The sequence below is a fragment of the Eubalaena glacialis genome, chromosome 3 (genome assembly GCF_028564815.1).
Source record: "Eubalaena glacialis isolate mEubGla1 chromosome 3, mEubGla1.1.hap2.+ XY, whole genome shotgun sequence".
NCBI lineage: Eukaryota > Metazoa > Chordata > Mammalia > Artiodactyla > Balaenidae > Eubalaena > Eubalaena glacialis.
Genome location: NC_083718.1, coordinates 81,292,581 through 81,314,577, shown reverse-complemented (window position 1 = coordinate 81,314,577; position 21,997 = coordinate 81,292,581). Strand labels below are relative to the sequence as shown.

At 51.8% G+C, this 21,997-nt stretch overlaps 2 protein-coding genes across 6 annotated transcripts; one reads left to right on the top strand and one right to left on the bottom strand.

The window, feature by feature from the left end:
* Positions 1-405: 405 nt before the first annotated feature.
* On the bottom strand, positions 406-9,682 carry CLK2 (CDC like kinase 2). 5 transcript variants are annotated; one of them, XM_061183358.1, is made up of 13 exons: positions 9,508-9,682; positions 7,725-7,894; positions 6,740-6,965; positions 5,959-6,043; positions 5,539-5,605; positions 5,248-5,364; positions 4,269-4,435; positions 2,954-3,048; positions 2,179-2,308; positions 1,992-2,074; positions 1,752-1,831; positions 1,474-1,564; positions 406-938 (listed from the first exon to the last, which is right to left on the bottom strand). In XM_061183358.1, the coding sequence occupies exons 2-13, from the start codon at positions 7,892-7,894 to the stop codon at positions 753-755; spliced, it is 1,497 nt and encodes a 498-aa protein (XP_061039341.1). In that variant the 5' UTR covers positions 9,508-9,682; the 3' UTR covers positions 406-752. The 5 variants fall into 5 exon arrangements, with proteins under 5 accessions (XP_061039341.1, XP_061039339.1, XP_061039340.1 ...); XM_061183356.1 differs by having other exon boundaries at positions 6,740-6,968; positions 9,508-9,681; XM_061183357.1 differs by having other exon boundaries at positions 5,959-6,046; positions 9,508-9,681.
* A 2,773-nt stretch (positions 9,683-12,455) lies between these two features.
* Positions 12,456-21,525, top strand: HCN3 (hyperpolarization activated cyclic nucleotide gated potassium channel 3). The gene is made up of 8 exons (XM_061185921.1): positions 12,456-12,912; positions 15,911-16,340; positions 17,288-17,449; positions 17,865-18,083; positions 18,472-18,618; positions 19,040-19,280; positions 20,163-20,327; positions 20,819-21,525. Exons 1-8 carry the CDS (start codon positions 12,623-12,625, stop codon positions 21,523-21,525), a joined length of 2,361 nt encoding a protein of 786 aa, XP_061041904.1. The 5' UTR covers positions 12,456-12,622.
* The last annotated feature ends 472 nt before the right edge of the window (positions 21,526-21,997 follow it).

Here is a 21,997-nt window from a genome sequence, read left to right as displayed (position 1 = left end):
ACTTCCCTCAATTAACGAACTACACCTCCCAGCAGGCCTCGCGTCAGAATCCCGGTCCCTCCTAGTCTTCCGAGACATACGACCGGGGTCTTCCGACCGGTGGTGGTAGTCTCCCAGGAGCCCAGTTGAGCACATTTTTTTATCGGGATTTCTGGCTCTATCCTGGGGCCCAGCCTAAGAGCTACAGTAATCGAACCTCCTTCCCAATCCTTATCATTCCAGATAACCCTTATCACCGTCAAGAAATGTTACCCACCCATCACTCTCCTCCCAAGACAAACCGGACAGGTAAACTGGTAACCTGACTATGGTTAATTTTGGAGGGTAAGATGGGACTCCCTTCGTTGCCAATCTTCTCATCCCTCCACCCCAGCACCCCCAAACCTCAAACTCCAGGGATGGGGGTCAGATGAAGCACGTCATTTTATTTCACAAAGACTGTACAAAATTCCTTATAAAACATGGGATAGATGCCATTTGGTTACCTCATTCTGCCCCCATCCAACTCAATTGTGAAGGGGCAAGTGAGGGTGGGAAGAGTGTGAGATGGAATAGCATTATGTACAAGGCAGGGGTTGAAGCGATAGGTCCAAGTTCTTTCATATTTACACTATTTCACATATTCACAGGTACATAGGGAGCCAGTAGGAAGGAGTGGGCTCCGGCTCTGTTCTCTTGTATAAAAAAGCACCAGTGTCCTGGACTGGACACCCACTGCTGTTAGAGTGGCAGGGGGGCCCAGGGCCTGATCGTCACCGACTGATATCCCGACTGGAGTCCCACAACTTGGCGGTAGGTGGCTCAGCCCGAAGGCGGGCGAAGAAAGGGTGTTGAAGGGCTTCGCCCAAGGTCAGCCGCTTAGCAGGTTCATACTCTAGCATGCTTTCAATCAGATCGAAGAGCTGGTGGTGTTCCTCTGCCTCTGAGGTCAGATACCGCTGGTGGTGGAGGGCAGGAAAAAGGTGAGGCACGATGCCTTACAAACCCTGCGTTCTTCAAGGCCCTAGATTTCAATCCTGAAGGACCACGGCTCTGCTTGCTACCATTATGAATGACCACACCGTGACCATTTCTGATGTCACAGCTCACCCTACCTTCCCACTAGCACAATTATTCCTTCATACTCTTTGAAAGTTCTACTTGTATATCCTTGTCAACTTCATGCATCTTCTTTAGCTCCTCAATAAAATGTAACCTCTTCAAAGGTAGTTTATTCTTTTTTGCCTGACCTAAAGAATCCAGGACATTGCTTTCATCTCTGGTTGGCTCAAGAAAAACATGGCTGTCTAACCTCATTCCCTCCATAAAACCACTCCCTCTTATCTCTCTTCTATCAACAAAAGATGTCTTCTTTCAGTTTTCCTCCCCTTCTTTCCTAACCCTCTGCTTGTGAAATGCATTCCAGGGGCAAAACACCTTAAGAAGGACGTGACCTCTGGGTGGTGGGCACAATTTATTCCCAGCCCGGCTCACCCGAAGTGGTTTGCAGTTTTCTCGAACGTAGCGCCCAGCTGATGTGTTCTCATCCCAATCCAGGCGACCCCGATAAAAATATTTCTGCTTCCTAGAGGGGAAGGGGGAAGTTGAGGAATCAGGAGGTTCCTCTTTTTGTGGGATGATTCCCTTCTTCCCCCATCTCAAGAGTAGCTGAGGGGAGGGCAGGTGTCAAAGAAAAAAGAAAATGATGTGATAGAGACCAATTTTGTGGAGAGAAAAGGAAAAGGGTTAAGTCCCTCCCACTCGAGGTTCACCTTGTCTTTCGGATCATCCGGGAAGGGATAGGACCCAAGATCCTTTCCATCATGGCTAGATGTTCTCTGTTGTCATGGGTCTGGGAAACAAAGACAGAACTGAGCATGGGACCGAGAGGGGATCCTGAGGTCTAGCCGCCAAGAAGATAAGCAATGTGGAGTGAGCAGGCAGCTCCTCAGCAGACAAGGAAATTAGGTAGGAGAATACCTAGTGGTCATATAAAACACCCCACCACTTACTTGGAAGAGGGTGAAGCCAACATAGTATTCGAAGATGATGCAGCCTATACTCCACACATCACAAGGCTGAGACCAGCCCAACTCTGGGTAGGAATGGGAAGGAAAAGGTACTTTGAGGCTCAGGGGGCCCTATCCTCACCACCACACCCCCTCACATACTTGGACAACCTTGTCCTTCCCCCCTTACCGAGGATGACCTCTGGTGCTCGGTAATGGCGGGTGGAGACAATGGTACTATGGTGTTCATGGTCAAAGGTGGCACTGCCAAAGTCTACCACCCGCACAGCTGTGCTCTTCACACTGCGCTCATCTCGCTTCTAGGAGCAAAGCAGGAAGAACATGAACCTCTGCACCGAGACTAAGAGAATGAACAGACCGAGCTTCTACCACTATTCTCTAAAGTGCTTCTGAGCCTTAAAAAAACAACTTTGACCTCCTGCCTGCTCCCACACATGCCTTCTGCTTTACAGCCGCCCCCACAGCCAACAGACTACTTTAGGAGTGGGGGAGGAAGAAGATTTAGGAATAACTGTGGAATATCATGCAAGTCTCTATGCGTCTGAAGAGTATACCCAAGTGACTAGTGTACAGTATTTCTGAAAATATATAGCAGGTAGCAAAGTGAGGAATAGCTTCCTTAGCTGAGATCTCCATGATCTCCAGTTAGTCAGTGGAGTTGACCTTTCCTTACAGAAAGAGAAGGAAGCCCAAACCAAGAACCTTGAAAGCATTTTCACTCTACTGGAAAGTTAACTGAGGTTCTTTTTCCAAATTCTCTTCCAATTTAAGTCTTATATCTCTCCCCTTCCATCTATTCTGGTACTGCAGTTTTACTCAGTCAGAGCCAGAGCAGAAAATGTGGGAGAAAGAAGTAAAAGGGAGGACAGAAAGGGCTAAGAGAAAGGCAAAGTGGCATGGCCACCTGTGCCCACTGGCCAAGGGGTGGACCCTGTCCATCTTACCTTCTCTAGGTTGTAGGTGAGTTCGTAGTCCGAATTCACAAACAGAATATTTTCAGGCTTGAGGTCCGTATGTGTCAGCTTGTTATCATGGAGGACTGCAGAGGAGAAGGCCAGGTCAGGGTTGGTCCAGGTGGCCAGAGCTAACTGGTACCAGCTGACCCCAGGCTTGGTCACCTAGCTCAAAGCTGGTGAGAAGGCAGGTCCAGGCACTAGGCTGCTTTCTGCTCTACATCCAAATGAAATGCCTTGTCTAAGAAGCCCTGTACTTATTTAATTTTTGAATTTTATTTATTTTTTATACAGCAGGTTCTCATTATCTGTTTTATACATATTAGTGTATATAGGTCAATCCCAATCTCCCAATTCATCCCACCACCACCACCCCTGCCACCTTCCCCCCTTGGTGTCCATACGTTTGTTCTCTACATCTGTGTCTCCATTTCTGCCCTGCAAACCGGTTCATCTGTACCGTTTTTCTAGGTTCCACATATATGCGTTAATATACGATATTTGTTTTTCTCCTTCTGACTTACTTCACTCTGTATGACAGTCTCTAGGTCCATCCACGTCAGAAGCCCTATACTTATTAACGTCAGATATACATGTACTTCTCAACCAATGTATAAAGATGGCTTGCTACGGGGTTGTATTTTTTTTTTTTTTTGCCACACTGTGTGACACGCGGGATCTTAGTTCCCCAACCAGGGATCGAACCCGCACCCCCTGCAGTGGAAGAATGGAGTCTTAACTGCTGGACTGCCATGGAAATCCCTATGGGTTGCATTTTTGTAGTGACTTTGACATGTGTCTATCTGACTCCTGTGAATTCAACTCTGTGAAACTGTACTGTTACGAAGACTCAAGAGGAAGTATGTACTAGTCCCTACCTGGCCCCTTGGCTGCACTACTCCCTGCTCCCGCCTGGTTTGCTGGGAACAGAGAGCATTCTCAGCTCAGACAAATGTAAACCTCTAGCTTGAGGAATCTTTCTGTCTCTTTGTGCTTGCTGCCTGACTTACACTTTCCCAAGGAAGGGGAATAAAGGAAAAAAGAGGTAATTAGGTGCTTTGACTTCAAACACTTTCTCTTCCAGCTCCTGCTAGGTTGAATGTGGAGTAAGAGCAATCAGTGATGGTAAGGACATCAGTGAAGGAGTTAAGTCAGAAGAGAAAGAGATGTCAACATGACAGTGAACAGAAGAACTGCAGATAATTGAGTTGACTGTTTAGGGGCTTCAGCAGTGCACAACTGAGACAGAAGAGGTCCAATGGAGGGAGGGGCTGCCCCAGAGTCCGCCTCAGCCCGCCCCACTCACACTTGACGGCCTGGCACAGCTGGAAGGCCATGTGGCGCACTTGGTGGATGGGGTAGGGCAGGTAGTTGTTGTCTTTGAGGAAATCGAAGGTGCTAAGGCCCAGAAGCTCAAAGGAGATACACATGTGGCCATGGTAGTCAAACCAGTCAAACATCTGGACACAGAGGCTGGGAAGAGAGATGGGGGAAGGGGGATGTCTGATGAGCTCCCATCTGCCCACCACCCCTCCAACAAAGAGGGACTGCATAGCTGTTGATTCCACATACTTGTATAAAAACATGCCAGCTATTATCACCAAGAAAATTCAGTTCAGCTAAGCAGTGGCCTTTCTGACAGACCCAAGGAGAGAAGTACTACCTGTGAAACTTCAAACCATTTTCCTGCAACATTTTAAATAGTTAAAAAAAATTCTATTTGCTGAGGAGCTGCCAAGCACCAGGCTTCAGTGTGGACCATAAATTGTCAAACTGCCACTTCTGCATTCTGACCCCAACTCCCGCTCCTGAAATTCACTCACCATCAGCCATCATTGGGCCCATGTTTATACCTACTTATGTCTTTGCTTAATACTCTTATTCTACATTTGGGTTATGGAATGTGTGTGAACAGAAAAATTACACATAAATGTCTGTGGCTTCATTAGCATAGTTCTAGGTATTAAAAGCACAACTAATTTTTTGATGAAAATGTTGATTCTCAGTCTCAGGGCCATTTCCAGGGCATATCCCTACTGAGGCCATCTTGGGTCGGAGCCAAACTGCAGAGCAATCTAACTGCTCTGAAAATAAGGGGAAAGGATTAGAGAATGTCACAGACCCTCCCTTCCTGCCCTAATGTTCTACTACTCTAAGATGATGAACAAAAGATGGATGGATGAGAAGGTCTACAACTCCCCTGCCTGTCTAGTACAGGTCGGGAAGGTTTTCCTGTGTAGGGGTGGAGCCTCTCAGACTCCCCACATACTCCTTCACTCACTTACTTCTTGTTGTCAGGATCCTTCTCATTGATTTTCTCCAGCACATTGATTTCAAGTCGAGCTGCTTCCTTGTACTTTTCCACATTTTTAATGATCTTCAGGGCAACTCGAGCTCCGCCCCTATAGGATGGCAGGAGAGGCTTTTGCTGGAATCTCAAGAACATCTCAGACTGAACAGGGCTGCCTGGGGATTAAGATATCCTACCTCTGGCTCATTAGCAAAAAAGCCCCAGATAACCCTCACTACCTCTTTATGGCTACCAGGTGTGTAGTACAGAGGGGGCTGACAGTTACCTGCGATGGTCAACACATTGTACAACTCGGCCGAAGGTCCCCTCTCCCAAGGTGCTTACAATTTCATCTGAAATGAAAAAGAGCAGGGTCGGGGAGAGGGAGGGAGAGAAGGTGGGGAATGAGCTGAGTTCGAAGAAAAAAGGGTACAGCAACCTGGGGTGAGGAGATGAAGGAAGGGGGAACAGATACAGATGGTCACAGGGGAAGAAAACCCCTGCATGATTCCCACCACCTTTAACCCAGGGGCCATGAGAGCTGGGAGTGGACAGCAGAGGTCAATTCTCAACAGCAACTCAAACCACCCAGATAAACAACACCACTGAGAAAAGGCAAAAGAGGCTGTGACTTGGGTTGGCTCGGGACGTTAGGATGGCTATGGGACCATTACAGGCTATAGGATTGTTACGATTTGGCTTGTACATCGCTCTTGTAGCCAGTCCCCGACGTGGTAGATGAGGTGGCCCTCAGCGTCGTCCTCTACACTCTTGGCTCTCCGGCTGCTGTGCTGCTGTCGGGGGGCGGGGGGGGTCGGAGCAAGCCAGGTGTCGGAGCGGGGGCCGGAGGGAGGCGGGGTGGGTGGTGGAGGGGTCACCGGTCACAGGCGCCCAGCCAGGGGGGACAGACGATGATGGGGGACAGTGGAAGGGAACACGTCAGATGCAGTAAGGCGGATCGGGGTGAGAAGAGAGAGCGGCGCATAATCCCAAGGCCCCAAACCCAAAATGGGAACGGGGAGAGGCACGGGCAGAGCAGAGAAGTGGTGTCGTTGCCAATGTCACCCACAACCCCATGCTCTACACGATGCCCTTCCAGGCGGGCACAGGTCTCCCCTTGCCCCCACCCAAGCCCACCTGCTGATGGGGCCATGAAGTCCAGGGCTTGGGGGAGAAAGGCAGTTCACAAGCAAGGTCCCCATTAGAAAGTGGAGGCCTTGGGGGGTGGAGGAGCCGCTCCCAACACAATAAGCCCAGCATGCCAGGGAGGGCACTGGGGCTCACAAATGCTCTGTGCCCATCAATCTCCAAAGCAGATCCAGGGCCCTCCAAGAGTTGGAGAGCTTCCAAGAGAGTAGACAGACTCAGTGCCCACCTCAGTGTTCATGCCCCAAATGCTCAGATGAGAACAAGGATACTTCTCACTTACCAGGGTCCCAGAGGGCTGAAGAAGAGTGGGGAGAGGAAGGGCCTGGGCTGACACTCACCGAAGATGAGCGGCTGAATGTCCGGCTGCGCCGCCTCCGCCGTCTGTGCTTCCTACGGCTGCTGCGCTGGCTGCGGTAACTGCTGTTCTCCCGATGATATTCGTAGGAATGCCGGTAGTCTGTGTCATAGTAGGCTTCTCCCCGATCCCGGCTGTAGTCGTTGCGCCTGTAGCTGCCACAGTATCGCCGGTCATACGCCCTCCGGTCGGATGAACGATCATCATAGCTGCTGTTGGACAACAAACACCCGTTAAGTGTATCTGTTCAGGCCACATTCCTTGTCATACCATGTAACAAGGTCCTCCCTCACCGAGGACAAGGAGTATCGCTAGAAAAGTTGCTCTCACACACTCAAGTCTCTCTGTGAGGACCAAGGCCCAGGGCAGTGAAGTAACTAAGCACAGAGGAGGATGCCCACACCTGCACATCACCAAAACCTCTGAAAACACCAGCAGAACAACTCCCTCTGAGGGCCTCCTCCTCCCCTCCAGTGATGCAATGGAATAAACAGCCACTTCTTTTTTGAGCTATTCCTGACTGATATCCAGCTTTGCTCCAAACTATCCCTAACCCATCCCTCCCACTGAACATGCTGCTAAGTTATTAAAACCATGGAGACCTAACTTTGTCTTGTCTATTAGCTCATTAGCTACCTCTAGCCCCTAGTTCTTTGCACTTGCTTTCCCTTTGTCTAGGACACTTCTCTCGTCTTTCAGACAAGCTTAGATGTCACGTTCTCTGGGACGTTTTCCCTGAACTACACATCTTGCCCCACTCCAACCAAACCTGTTGGATGCTTCCTCAGCCCCTTACTATATACTTCCTCTATGATAAGACTTTTAACACCACAGTGTAAATGGGTTATTTTGTTATCCGTTTTGAGCATAACCTTCCACCAGCTACTTAGCTTGAAAACAATAAATCTTTGTTGAATAAACGAATAAGTGAGTGGGCCAAGTGTGAGTTTCTCTTCCTGAAGCCTCACCTCCGGGAACGGACATGGTAGCTGTCTTCCCGTCGGCGCCGCCGTGTCCGGTCACTGCTGCTTGACCAGGAGCGGCTTCTTCGTCTCTTATGCTTTCGGCTCCGATAGTGTTCGTGGTAACTCCCCCGGCTGCCTCTCTCTGAAGAGTGGTATCTTCGAGGATGAGGCATCTGGAAGGGAAGGAAAAGTAGCAATAGTGGGGCGAGCTCTGAGTTTTCAGAAGTGCCCTCCAAGGACTGGCTGCTCCAGAGATGCTAAGCTGCTTTCTGCTCTTCAATTTCTACTTTTTTTTTTAACCACTCACAACTTCCTCAGTTCTCCTCTGTGCTTACAATTCCTCCTTAACGGAGTATATATATTCACCTATTAACTCTAGCTAAAAACTTTAGGAATCTTCCCCCCCACTCAGCTCGTTGCTCTATTCTGATTTTCCTCAAACATGCCTTCATGAAGACACTCAGGTCTGGGCCACAGCTCATTACAGTTGAGACTGTGTAACTGATGAAGACTACAACAGTTCATCATTGGCTGGTATCTAGGATAGATCTGTGCCATGCTAAGTTCCTCATAACTCAACAAAATAATGCTTTACCACACACTATTATCACAAATGTTTTACAATCATTAAAAGTGTATCTTATCTCCCCAAATAGGCCATCCATGTCCTGAAGGCAGGAATCCAGTTTCCCAGGTTTCTACATATAGTTGTATAAACCAAATATAAGCAAGTTCCAGGGATCTGGGTCTGGCCCCTTGAACTATCTTAATCATTTCTCACATCACTGGCCAAATCCCCCTTGAATGGTTTTAAATACATGTGGCTCCAAGCTGCAGTCAGCTTCCCATCCAGCCCCTCCCCTTTTGTGCTTACTAAGTACAGAATAATTGGTTTTTAATTAATATCAGCACCAGTTGGCTAAAAGCTGGCCACCTTCTGGTTATTGGAATTGGAATGGCATGGTGCACAAATCCTTTTTTTCCTTCAAAGAAAGAATCAGAGAGAAATCACTGTCACAATCCAGGAATATGAGAAGAGGAGGGCAGAAAGCAATTAAATAGGCCCAGGGACAGAAATCTTGTTGTGGGGGGGCAGGATTAGGTGTGGAAAAGGCATGACTCGAACATCTGGCTCCCACTCTGAGCTACTTCTCAAATTGAGGACGGTGGCATTTGATTCATTCCTGGCCTAACAGGGCTTGTAGGAAACCAAGAAGATGCAAGCACAAGATTCTCCCAGGTAATCCAACCTTGCTTAGCACAGCTACACAAATGTCATCTCACCATATACATACTGCCACCAAAGTCCCTCACAGGCTGTCCTTCTCCACATTCCCCAAAGGATCTCCAGCCTGCAACCTTTCTCAACTTGTGCATCTTTTTCTTTCTCTTTCTCACTCAGAAAATCCAGAAATAACTCCTAGGGTAAAAAACTCTTTCCATATCCTCCAAGTGACACAGTGGTGTCTTCCCCGTCTCCGGCTTTGGTTCAACTTTGATATTCTGCTCTTTCTCATCTCTGGAACCACTCCTATCCGTACTCCATCACCCCTTCTCCTACTTTGATCCCTCCCAACTTCCCCACCTGTCTTCCAGAATACATCTAAGGTAGGTCGACCTTCCATCTCATCTTTCTACTCCTCACCTCTGCCACTTCCCAGTTCTCAGCCCTCCCTCTCTCCTAATTTCGCCCCGACCCCTTGCCCCCAATCCAATCTTCTTCCCGCCCGCCCCGCGGTCGCCATCTTTCCGCGCGGCCCCGCGGCCCGCCAGCCCGCGCGCTCACCGTTCTGGCGGCGAGGCCCGTGCGCTTGTCCCACAGGAAGTCCGTGATGGCGGCGGCACTGAGGCCGGAGTCCCGGCACCCCCGCGGCGACGAAGTGCGGCTCCACCCCCCTAACCCGAGACCCTGGGACCTCCCGCCTAGTTCCCGGCCTCCGCTCCAGTCCCGCCCGCCCCGGCTCCGTCCCCGCCCCCAGGATCCGCTTGGCGCCGCTCGCACCGCCCCCGCCCGGGGCCCGATCCCAGCTCGGTCTCCGGCTCTGGCCTCTCCGATCCGCCGCCGCCACCGCGAGCGAGCACGTACGCACGCACGCACGTCCTGCGTCGCTTCCCAGCTACCCCTGGGCTCCGCCCCCAGGACCGCGCACGCCAGCGCGTCCTCGCGTAGCTCGCGGCAGTCCGCCCGTGAGAGCGGAGGAGGTGCTAGGGCGGAAGTTCATGGGGGCGGGGAGAGAGTCGTCGGGGATTACCAGGCCCGCGCCCCCCGTGCCTCTTCCCGCCTCGTGTCCTTCTGTATCCTTCCTCGATCTTTTACCTATTTCATGAGACTTCTGTGGCTTGTTTTGTTAGGTTTGGAGGTTGAAAAGAAGGGGGTGTTGTTTACGGAATGTCGCCGCTCCGCAAACCTTTTGAGACTTGGTGGTGAGGTGTGATTCTCAAGCATAGCCTGTGAAAGTTCAGTTCTTAAAACAGTTCGGCAACCTAACCACAGCAAAGAAGGGCTCCCACCTTTCCTCCTGAGCAAAAGCTACGCACGTTTCGGGGTGGGTGGGGGAGCGGGGTATGGCCTTGGAGGAAAGGTTTGAGAAATGGAGGGGTGGAGGATCAGGTGCCAAAGAAAGGGAAATTTTTTGAGAACTTTATGTTACGTACTTATACATGATATATGAGAAGTGTAAATTTACTGAATTAAAAAAATGAGGAAAGAGAAGGAGACCTGGAGACAAACTGGGCAGAGTTAGAGACGCTATAGAAGGAATTGAGAAATAATAAGGGAAATGAAAAAAATAACCTGAGGATAACTATATTCAAGTAAAATATCTGAGGGGAGCCAGGATGGTGGATAATCAGATGGAGCTTACATCAGTTGGCCAGAAATGGTTTAGGAAAAGTTTCCTAAAATAGAAGAGGAAGAATAATTAAGGGGTGAAGAGGGCAGTGTAGTTCACTTGCTCTTCCATGAACACTTCCCTTATTCATTCAACAAGCGTTTACTAAGTGTTCACTATGTGTCCAGCATTGTGGCAGGCGTAAGGCTTTTGTTCTTCACAGCTTCACAGTCTAACGCAGGGGTCCCCAACCCTCGGGGCCATGGACCTGTCCTGTCAGTGGCCTGTTAGAAACCAGGCCACACAGCAGGAGGTGAGCGGCAGGCGGTCGAGCAAGCAAAGCTTCATCTGCCATTCCCCATCGCTCCCCGTCGCTCTACTGCCTGAACCATCCCCCCATCGCTCGCATTACCACCTGAACCATCCCCCACCCCACCCCCCATCCGTGGAAAAATTGTCTTCCAAGAAACCAGTCCCTGGTGCCAAAAAGGTTGGGGACCGATGGTCTAATGGAAGAGAAAGACCTGTAAACAAATATTGGCAGCTGTGTGACAAGAGCTGTTATAAACAGCGGTGCCCTGGTCACTGTAAGAAAGCTGTAGACTAGACCCTAGCTTGGGAAAGTAGAGTTATAAATGTGTTTCTATTTAGGTTTCCTAGAGGAGATGACATCTCAACCAACTGTTGGAAAGTGAATTGGAGGAGACGGATAGCAGGCAGAGAATATATTTGCAAAGGTCTGGAGACAAAGCAGAACAAAACATTTAAACAGAATTGGACTCCTGGCTTTCAAGAGAGGGACTATCACAATAAAGGTTGTTGAAACTAGGTCCAAATTTTGCAGGGCCTTGTATGTCATTCTAAGGAATTTAACTGTAATCCTGTAGAAGATGGGGAAGTTTGAAGGACATTAAGCAAGTGATATAGCTACATTTGGATTTAGGAAGGTAACTCTGGCAGACTATGGAAAAATAATTGGCCTGAGAGAGTTCAGAGACCCGTTTAGAGGCGTCTGAAATAATCTAGGTGAAAAAATTCTGAGGGCTTGAAATAAGGCAGTGACAATAAGAAGTGGAGATGAGGGGAAGAATTTGAGATATTTAAGAACTTTCAGGGAATTCCCTGGTGATCCAGTGGTTAGGACTCTACACTTTCACTGCCGAGGGCCCAGGGTTCAATCCCTGGTCGGGGACCTAAGATCCCGCAAGCCGCGCAGCACAGCCAAAAAACCCCCCAAAATAGCCCTTTACATCACATAGCACTGTAATTTACCTGTCTCATCTGCGGGCATAGAGGAGCACTGGCTTTATGGTTAGGACTTTGTGTTCATCCTTGTATCCTCAGCGTCCACTCAGTAACTGGCAGAATTGCTTTTGGTGAGGGTTGGCAGATGAGTTCGGAAATGAAATACGAGGGGGAGCAGTATGGAGGAGGTCAGAAGAAAGGAGTATGCCTAGGAGAGTGCTGAGAGAAAAAAGTGAAACGCAGGACGTCCATAAGCGAGAGTGGGTAAGAAGAATTTTAAAAGCTATTCCCCGTCTCTTCCACTGGTTCCCAATTCTTCGCCCTCCCGAGCCTCACGAGCTACAACCAGCATCCGGTTTACCCGCCACTCGCAGGCGGCTCCGCCTCCCTGGCACTCAGTGGATAAAAGCCCTTCAACTCTAGACCAGTGCCCTCTCCGTGGCACTGGCTGCGTTTCCCCTCTTTCTCTTCCTATACTTGGAGGACCGCCCCCATTGGCTAAGCCACGCCCACCAGGGGGTCCCTCGGGTTACAGGTTACATTGGTCCCGCCCCCTCCCGGGATGGATCTCGGTCCGCCCCGCCTCCGCCCGCCCTGCCCAGCCTTCGCTCGGCTTTCGCCAGGGGGCGCATCGCAACCCGCCCGCCGCCCGCGGGAGAGTCTGTCGCACACACCCCCTCCTCTCCGCGCGCCGGCGGTTCCCAGCCGACTACGCCTCCGCTCCGAGTCAGCCGGGCTGCGCCCGCTCCGACTCCGGGAGGGGTCGGGGGTCCCGAATGACCGCGGCAGGGTCTAGGAGACCAAACGTGTAAGCTAACGGGCGTCATGGAGGCGGAGCAGCGGCCGACGACTAGGGCCAGCGATGGGGCGACCCCTGGGCTGGAGAGGGCGCCTCCTGCTGCCCCGGCGTCTACAACCACGGCCTCGGATGCGATCCCTGGGTCCAGGCCCGGGACCGGGCCCGAGCCCAAGAGGAGGCAGCTCGGGACGCTGCTCCAGCCCACGGTCAACAAGTTCTCCCTTCGCGTGTTCGGCAGCCACAAAGCAGTGGAAATCGAGCAGGAGCGGGTCAAGTCAGCGGGGGCCTGGATCATCCACCCCTACAGCGACTTCCGGTACTGGGGGTCCGGCAGGGAGGGCGGGGGACACAGATCCCACCCTCACGGGCCGCGACAGGGGGGCCGGGCCCGCCCCATCCTCCACGGACACTTCATTTCCGGCCCAGGGGTCCCCTGTTGGGCCGACAGAGTCACTTCCCCCAACCTAGCCCGGGAATTCTTGGGTGAAGGATCCCCAGCCGGAGGTCCTTGGTGACTTTTCATGCTGGGGGCGCTGGAAGGGACAAGCGGACACCAGAGACCTGGATTTCCCGTTTCAGGAACCCGGTACCCTACCTGCACCACAGGGAATACTGGAATTAGGGACTGCTCTCTCCTCCTGTCCTGCTTGCTGGGGATCTGGGGAATTTTGTCATGTTCCGAGGCTCTGGGTCAGCCTGAGGGAGAAACCAAGCCCCGCTATTTCCCACTGTCCCCATTCCCACCCCCAGCACCCGCCTAGTTCAGCAGGGCAGGCTACCAGAAAAAATAGGGACGCTGCGGAAGGGGAGGAGGGAGTGTCCAGACAGCAGTTCTGATCGCTGTCCCTGGTGCTGAAGGCGGCATTCGGCAGGGTAGGGCCTGGACGCAGAGCGATTTGAGACAGCAACACAGGGGCAAGGCCACCCCCCATATGACCACCGCCCAGGTGACTACCAGACTGAAGGAACGAAGAGTGGGGGTGGGGCCATTCCATAGTCCCCATCAGGCTGTACCTCTACATCAAGGTCGCTAGGGGAGGAGAGCAACCCTGTCCTTGGGGGAAATGAAGGACAGCTTCTGGATGTGGCAAGGATGTGTGCAAAGCACCTAACCTGGGGAGCTAAATGAGCAGAAAGGATGAGGTGTGAATCAGGAGCCTGGAAGCACAACTGGAGACCTAGACATCATCTTAATCCACAGACATACACACTCCCTAAATGTTCCTCTTTCTCTCATTTTTCCTTTCATTCCCCTCGTTTTTACTGCCTCATTCTCACCCTACCATGCACCTTTTCTAGTCTCCTGTGGATCTCCCTCCCCTCCCCCATTTCACCCTCAGATGTATCCCCAGAAGCCATGTATCCCCCTTATTATTGTGCTTCTTTTCTGTCCTCTCTCCTGCATCACACGCCAGGCTTGTGACTGCCTGTGAGTCAGGCTGTGAAGATGCTCTATGGCTAGGCAAACCCTCTTTCCCTCTCCTCTCCCAGCTTACAGTACAGGATTTCTCCAGTGGCCAGGAAAGAGAAGAAGAGGGGATCCAGGATTTGTTGTTAATTGAAATCACACAGTCTGAAGGGCTTCCTGGAGGCCTGGACTTGGGGACCACCAAACTTCTTTCTGGGGCTGAAAGGGTTGATTTTTGCAGTCAGAGTCAGAAGGGACTGGGTCCTGGGTTGATACTGCATCTAGGTGTGTCCTGGAATTGAAACCACCATAGCTACTTGGGACCCTGAGATTGTCCAATGAACTTCTTTGAATGAAGGCTTCACCTCACTCCCTCCTGACCTCTTCTTTTCACAGCTTCCACCACAGCAGTATGGCTCTCCCCTGCCCATGCCCTTGCCTGGGCTCAGCCAGAGTCCCATTGGGCACAGGAAGGTTAGGGGAGGAAAGGAGTGCAGAGCTTCAAGCCTTGCTGTCTCAGGATCTGCTATGGAGCTTCTCTGTATGTGCAGCCCTGTCTGAGGTGCTGTGGAGGAGGGAGGGGCATACCTGAAAAGCTAGTTCAGTTGGGAGGCAGGACAGACCATCCCCACCCTGGGACACAGATGAGCAGATCCCAGCAGAGAAACAGGAACTATGGGCCCAACTGTGCTGGGGAGGAGGGATGGGGTGGGGAAGGCTGGGGAAGGCTAGGGAAGGCATGAAGTCCTAGACTAGGAATGGACAGAGAGCTAGAGATGGGAAAAGCAGCAACCTCTTCAGAAATCTGGGGATAAAGGGTGGGTGAGTCATAATACCAACTAGTGCTTGTACAGCACAGTCACATCCGTTGTCTCAGTGCATATTTTTTCAACAACCCTGTGAGATCAGCACAGGGTATTTATCTTTTTTTAACTTAAAAAATATTTAATAATAAGAATATTTAATAATAGTGACATAGATCATATACATATAGTAAGGATATTACATATATATTACTATATAAAGAATATATATATGCACATGAGGGGTATATTTAGTAGGGATATATATATAGTAGAGATATATATATATAGTGAATATATAAGGTAGATATATATATAGTATAGTATATAGCAGGATATATATATATACACACACACACACACATATATGAAAGAATAATTGTAAAGCAAACTCACATGTAACAACTATTAGGTCAAGAGAGACTACATTGCTGATACCCCAGAAGGCTCCCTACTGCTCTCACATTCCTTTCCCAAACCCACTATTCTAACTTTTGGTACTCATTTTCTTACTTTTCTTTATAGTTTTACCACTTTTCTGTGAATCCCTAAATGACGCAGTTTAGTTTGGCCTATTTTTGAATTTTGTATGTGTGGAATCATACAGTGTGTATCCTTTTGTTTCTCAACGTTAAATTTGTGAGATTCATTCGTACTGCGGAATGTAGCTTCAGTTGGGTGATTTCACAGTTGTATAATATGCCAGGGTATGAGTGTATCATGGTGTATTTATCTATTTATCTATTGTGTTTATCTTATTTATCTACATTTTTCTACTGATGGACATTTGGATTATTTCCAGATTTAATGCTGTTATCCCTGTATATATCTCCTGGAGCACGTTTTTCCCTTGAATGTGTGTATACCTAGGAATAGAATTGCTGGGTTGCAGGGGATGCAAATGTTTAACTTTACTAGATAATTCCAAACTATTTTTCCAAATGGTGGTCCCAATTTACACTCCCACTAGCTGTGAATGGTCATTCTGTTGTTCTGTATCCTTGCCCACTTTTGTCTGAGAGACTATCTACCCTTAGTCTAGTGGCTGACCATCATCGTGAAATATCACTGTGGTCTTACTTCCCATCCCATCCCTACCTTAGGTTTTACTGGGACCTGATCATGCTCCTGCTGATGGTGGGGAACCTCATTGTGCTACCTGTGGGCATCACCTTCTTCAAGGAGGAGAACTCCCCACCTTGGATCGTCTTCAACGTCCTCTCTGACACTTTCTTCCTGATGGATCTGGTGCTCAACTTCCGCACGGGCATCGTGGTAGAGGAGGGTGCTGAGATCCTGCTGGCACCGCGGGCCATCCGCACACGCTACCTGCGCACCTGGTTCCTGGTTGACCTTATCTCCTCTATTCCTGTGGATTACATTTTCCTGGTGGTGGAGCTGGAGCCACGACTGGACACCGAGGTCTACAAAACAGCTCGGGCCCTGCGCATCGTGCGTTTCACCAAGATCCTCAGCCTGCTGCGGCTGCTCCGCCTTTCCCGCCTCATCCGCTACATACACCAGTGGGAGGAGGTGGGGTGGGGAGGTGGGCAGGGGGCTCGCAGACTACTCCAGACAGCGATATGGGTGGGGCTCCTGGCGACTTTATGGGGTGGGGTAGATGGGTGGGGCTTCCAAGGGAGGGCTGTCTCCAAAGTTGGTAGAGGAGAAGCAGGGACACAATGAGTGTTCAGGGGATGGGTCCCCAAGGTGAGAAGGTGGTGGTGCAGGAGGGTGGAGTACAACTGCTGGACAAACACTTGAGGGTTAGTTGGACTCTGGGAGGAAGGTGTAGGAGAGGAGTTAAGAATTGCAGAGTGTGGGAGAGGCTTGAGTTTCAGCTTCAGGACAGCAGCAGAGTTTAGTGGTTCAGAGTGTGGGCTCTGCAATCTCATTGCTTGTGGTCAGATCCCAGTTTTACTGTTTACTGTATGAGACTTGGTTTCCCCTTCTATAAAATGAAAATGTTAAATATACTTACATATGATAAGGTTGTAAGGATTAAAGGAGTGAATACCTGTAAAGCACCTAGAACAGTGCCTGGCACATAGTAAGTTCTCAGTAAATTACCTATTATTATTTTTATTATTGGAGGGGAAGAGGACTTCTGGCATTAATCGTTATATATGCCCTGGGGACATTACACTGTGAAATGCTCTCTCTCCTCTTTCCCAGGCTACACTTGGGCAACTTGTGCAGCAGACCTTTTTGAGTCTCTGCTGTGACACTTGCTGTGTGATTTGGGGCACATGATTGGCATCGATTTTCCTTTTTATAAGATGAGAGTAGTAATACAACCTCCTTTGTATTAGCTATATTCGCTGTAAAGCTCTATACGAGTGAATAATAGCCACAGTTTTAATATTCATGAGGGCCGGGGCTAGAGAGAAATTCAAAGAGAGTATTTGCAAGGCCAGGAATGGAGAAGTACTGGCAGAGAGGGGTTCCTGTCCACAGCAGCCCCTCCTCGGACTCCTCAGATCTTTCACATGACCTATGACCTGGCCAGTGCTGTGGTTCGCATCTTCAACCTCATCGGAATGATGCTGCTGCTATGTCACTGGGATGGCTGTCTGCAGTTCCTGGTCCCCATGCTGCAGGACTTCCCTCCCGACTGCTGGGTCTCCATCAACCATATGGTGGTGAGAACTCCCCACAGCTCAGCCCCTCCTGGGCCTTCCAAGGGCTCTTCTCCCTGAGCAGGAGGGATGAACAAAGGGGGCAGGAGGTGGGAGATGATGGAGAGATGGCCAAGAGAGAAGACAGGAGTGAGGAGGTGGGGAGGTGAGAGGAGAGTGGAAAGAGGCCCAGAAGAAGTGTTTGTGTGTTGGAGGGAGCAGGCAGGGAAGGAAACCTAGGCAGAAACTGCAGCCCCCATGCTGTAAAAGAGGCCCCTTCTATCTCAGGCCCCCCAGAACCAAACCTAAGTTCCTCCCCTGGCAGGCAGGTCTAAAGTAGAAGGGGGCAGACAGAAGGACTGAAAGAGAAGAGGGGGCAGGAGGAGAATGAGGCTCTGAGGGGTCTATGCCCAGCTCTGCAATACACTCTGCCCCCCAGAACCACTCATGGGGCCGCCAGTATTCCCACGCCCTGTTCAAGGCCATGAGCCACATGCTCTGCATTGGCTACGGGCAGCAGGCACCTGTAGGCATGCCCGACGTCTGGCTCACCATGCTCAGCATGATCGTGGGCGCCACGTGCTACGCCATGTTCATCGGCCACGCCACCGCCCTCATCCAGTCCCTGGACTCTTCTCGGCGTCAGTACCAGGAGAAGGTCAGCAGGGGCAGGAGAAGGCAGGGGAGGGGTGCTGGAGTCTGGGTAGCTCAACTTGGAGCCCATTCTGACGCATGTCCTTGTTGGATCTCTGTGTTCTGCCTTGCCCCATGTCCATTTGTGCCATGTGTGTACCTTTTCCTTGTTTGGACCAATGCACCTGTCCTTGGACCGCCCCCCCCCACCCATGTCTGGCTTTTCCTGTGATTGTGCTCTGTGTCCTCCCTGTATCCACCATTATCTATATACCCTTCTGCCTCCATGTTTCAACCCTTTGGGTTTGGCCCACGTCTGTGACCTTCCTTCACACACCACTCCCCACACACTGTTCTGGCTCCATATCTGTCTCTGTGTTTTCTTGCCTGCTGGCCATCGGCTGGCTCTCCAGTACAAGCAGGTGGAGCAGTATATGTCCTTCCACAAGCTGCCAGCTGACACACGGCAGCGCATCCATGAGTACTATGAGCACCGCTACCAGGGCAAGATGTTTGATGAGGAAAGCATCCTAGGAGAGCTGAGCGAACCGCTTCGGGAGGTGGGACTGGGCGGGGCCCTGGAGGGAGGCTCTTCAAGGACCTGGGCTTCTGGGATGCCATCTGGGGTGGGGGCTATTGGTCAGCAGGTGCACCTACAGAGAGTGGGGCCTACAGAGGGCCCCATGGGAGGTCAGGCCTTTGGAGGACTTTTAGGGGCTAGGGTCTTTCTTGAAGCTCTTATAGGGGTGAAATATACTGGGGAGGGCTGCAGGGATCTCTGTTTGTGGGGGATGGTCCTGTGAAGGCTCATGGGAGAGCTCTGAAGGCAGGAGCTTAGAGATTGTCCCAGGCCCACTGAAGCATACCCGTCCTTTGGCAGATCATGACCCCAGGGGTGGGGCTTCTGGAGACAGATGAGCTCGATGGGGGCACCTCGGGGCAGGGGGCACAGCCTGCCTGACAGGCCCCTCCCCTGCCCAGGAGATCATTAACTTCACCTGCCGGGGCCTCGTGGCCCACATGCCGCTGTTCGCCCACGCCGACCCCAGCTTCGTCACGGCCGTGCTCACCAAGCTACGCTTTGAGGTCTTCCAGCCGGGGGACCTCGTGGTGCGTGAGGGCTCCGTGGGCAGGAAGATGTACTTCATCCAGCACGGGCTGCTCAGTGTGCTGGCACGTGGCGCCCGGGACACCCGCCTCACTGATGGATCATACTTTGGGGGTCAGCAGGCCTCAGGGAGGGTCGGGGGGTCTGGAGCAGAGGGCAACTGCTCCCCTGGATCAGGGTCTTCACCTGGCTATGCTGCAGGATCATAGAGTTCCAGCTCCTCCCCAGGCCTATTCAATCAGAATCTCTGGGTCTGGGGTCTGGAGTTCTGTATTTTTAAAAGCTTCTTAAGAGATTCCAATGTATAGCCAGGTTGAAAATTACTGGGCCAGTGGGCCTTTTAGAACCCTTAAGCAGTGAAATCCAAGGATCTCATGAGATTTCCATGAGGGAAAGATAGGAATAAAGCAGTGCGGTCCCAGGGGCTTGACCTTTGTGGCTCCCTTGTGGAATGCCTTGGTGGTATGAATCAGGGACCCAGCCTGTGGCAGTGGGGGCAGTTCTGCCAGCTGCTACCCAAAGTGATTTGAGGCTCATATATTCTCTCAGTCCCCAAATCACCCACCACCTTCCAACATCCCCATTGTGTTACCCTTTGCACTTTGGCACTGCTTTTCTCCTTCTGGGTTGCGCTTGGTGTTCCTTCAAAGGGGTGGGAGGGGAGGGCACACAGAGGGCACTGCCCCAGGCCTACCCCTTGGGCTAAAGCAGTGGAGGTGGGTTGGGAATTAAAGTGGAGTGGAGTAACTAGGTGTCTGGGGGCCAGCAAGAGCTGCCTGGTTATCAGCTTTAATTTGGACAGAATGAGAAGGACAGTAATTATGCAGGTCTGGAGAGTGACCATGCTTGGAGCATTTAGGGTCCCTGGGTGGGTGGGTAATCGTTAGTTTCTCCCATCTGGGGAGGAGCCTGAGGAATCTGGGTCAGCTGCTGCAGGCCCAGTGAGAGGGAGTTCTGTGGACGGTGGTTTTGAAGGCCTCCTCCCAACTTCACCAGAAATCTGTCTGCTGACTCGGGGCCGACGCACAGCCAGTGTGCGTGCTGACACCTACTGCCGCCTCTACTCGCTCAGCGTGGACCATTTCAACGCCGTGCTTGAGGAGTTCCCCATGATGCGCCGGGCCTTCGAGACAGTGGCCATGGATCGGCTGCGCCGCATTGGTGAGGCCTGTCCACCCTGTCTGCCCTGGGTCCAGGCTGTGCCCTCACCCCTTGTCCATAGCAAGGAGTCCCCAGCGTCCCAGGGTCCAGGCTCCAGCGCCTCAGCATCACACCCCAGGCCAACCTAGTCCCAGCAAATGCCCCAATAGGGCTTTCAACACTGTGGCTCCCTGTCCTTACCACTCAGCATCTCCTACCCCTGGAGATATCACCCCAAGTTCCCATGCCTTGAATCCTCCTTCCCTGAGTACCAGTCCCTGACCCTCACCACCTCTGGTACATACTCTCATCCCCTGACCCTCTTCCTCCAACCCCCATCTCCCAATCTCCATCCCCCAACTCCATCTCCATACTCTTGACCCCTATCCCCTACCTTCGCCCCACCACCATCCCTTGACTCCATCTTGTTACCCTCATACTTTTTTTGATATCCAATCTTCATCTTGGATTCCTTTCCTATCCTTAACTCCTTCCCCCGGGACAATTTCTAGGCAAGAAGAATTCCATACTGCAGCGGAAGCGCTCTGAGCCAAGTCCAGGCAGCAGTGGGGGCATCATGGAGCAGCACTTGGTGCAGCACGACAGGGATATGGCTCGGGGCGTTCGGGGCCTGGCCCCAGGCACAGGAGCTCGGCTCAGCGGAAAGCCGGTGCTGTGGGAGCCACTAGTGCATGCACCCCTGCAAGCAGCCGCCGTGACCTCCAATGTGGCCATTGCCCTGACGCACCAGCGGGGCCCTCTCCCCCTCTCCCCTGACTCTCCAGTCACCCTCCTTGCTCGCTCTGCTCGAAGATCAGCAGGAGCAGGCTCCCCAGCCTCCCCACTTGTCCCTGTCCGAGCCGGCCCTCTGCTGGCCCGGGGGCCTTGGGCATCCACCTCCCGCCTGCCGGCCCCACCGGCCCGAACCCTCCATGCCAGCCTGTCCCGGGCTGGGCGCTCCCAGGTGTCACTGCTGGGGCCTCCCCCGGGAGGAGGTGGACGGCGACTAGGACCTCGGGGCCGCCCACTCTCAGCCTCCCAGCCCTCTCTGCCTCAGCGGGCGGCAGGTGATGGCTCTCCTGGGTGTAAGGGCTCAGGAAGTGAACGCCTGCCCCCCTCAGGGCTCCTGGCTAAGCCTCCAGGGACAGCCCAGCCCCCCAGGCCATCAGTGCCTGAGCCAGCCACTCCCCGGGGCCCCCAGCTCTCTTCCAACATGTGAAACCTTTGGGTAAGCTCTCGGGTGCTGTAGCATGTGCCAGAGGACAGACGCCTCTTGGGGACACCAAGGGGACCTGAAACAGTGCCCTATGGGAGTATCTCCCCTTAGTACCAAGAAGATGGTCTCTGTTCTCAGCTCAGGCGCCCTGCAACCTGACATCGTCCTAATCCATTCACCCATTCATCAAAGATACTTAGCGCCTACCATGTTCAAGGCACTGTACCAGACGCTGTATGTCTCCACTGCCAAGTAGAAGTGACTCCAAGCCCTCTGATGAGGGTATTCCCCTAGCCATGGTCCTGCCAGGTGCAGGCCTGGGCCCATGATCCCATCTTACTAAGCACAAGTACTTGCCACCACCATCACTGCCAAGTAACTAGATGTCTCTGTTTTCCTGCCCATGACCTTGCAGGTTCTGCCTGGCATGGTTATCTTCCTGTCCGCTAGCATAGCTGGGCACTGCCAATTACCC

Excerpts from the sequence above, each read along its gene's own strand:
- HCN3 (XM_061185921.1), top strand. The coding sequence starts at position 12,623 with ATGGAGGCGGAGCAGCGGCCGACGACTAGGGCCAGCGATGGGGCGACC. Across the intron at positions 18,619-19,039 it reads TGAGCGAACCGCTTCGGGAG|GAGATCATTAACTTCACCTG; the intron begins GTGGGACTGGGC and ends TCCCCTGCCCAG. Across the intron at positions 19,281-20,162 it reads TGATGGATCATACTTTGGGG|AAATCTGTCTGCTGACTCGG; the intron begins GTCAGCAGGCCT and ends CAACTTCACCAG.
- CLK2 (XM_061183355.1), bottom strand. The coding sequence starts at position 7,894 with ATGCCTCATCCTCGAAGATACCACTCTTCAGAGAGAGGCAGCCGGGGG. Across the intron at positions 1,832-1,991 it reads TTGGCTTCACCCTCTTCCAA|ACCCATGACAACAGAGAACA; the intron begins GTAAGTGGTGGG and ends TTTGTTTCCCAG. Across the intron at positions 1,565-1,751 it reads CGGATGATCCGAAAGACAAG|GAAGCAGAAATATTTTTATC; the intron begins GTGAACCTCGAG and ends CTTCCCCTCTAG.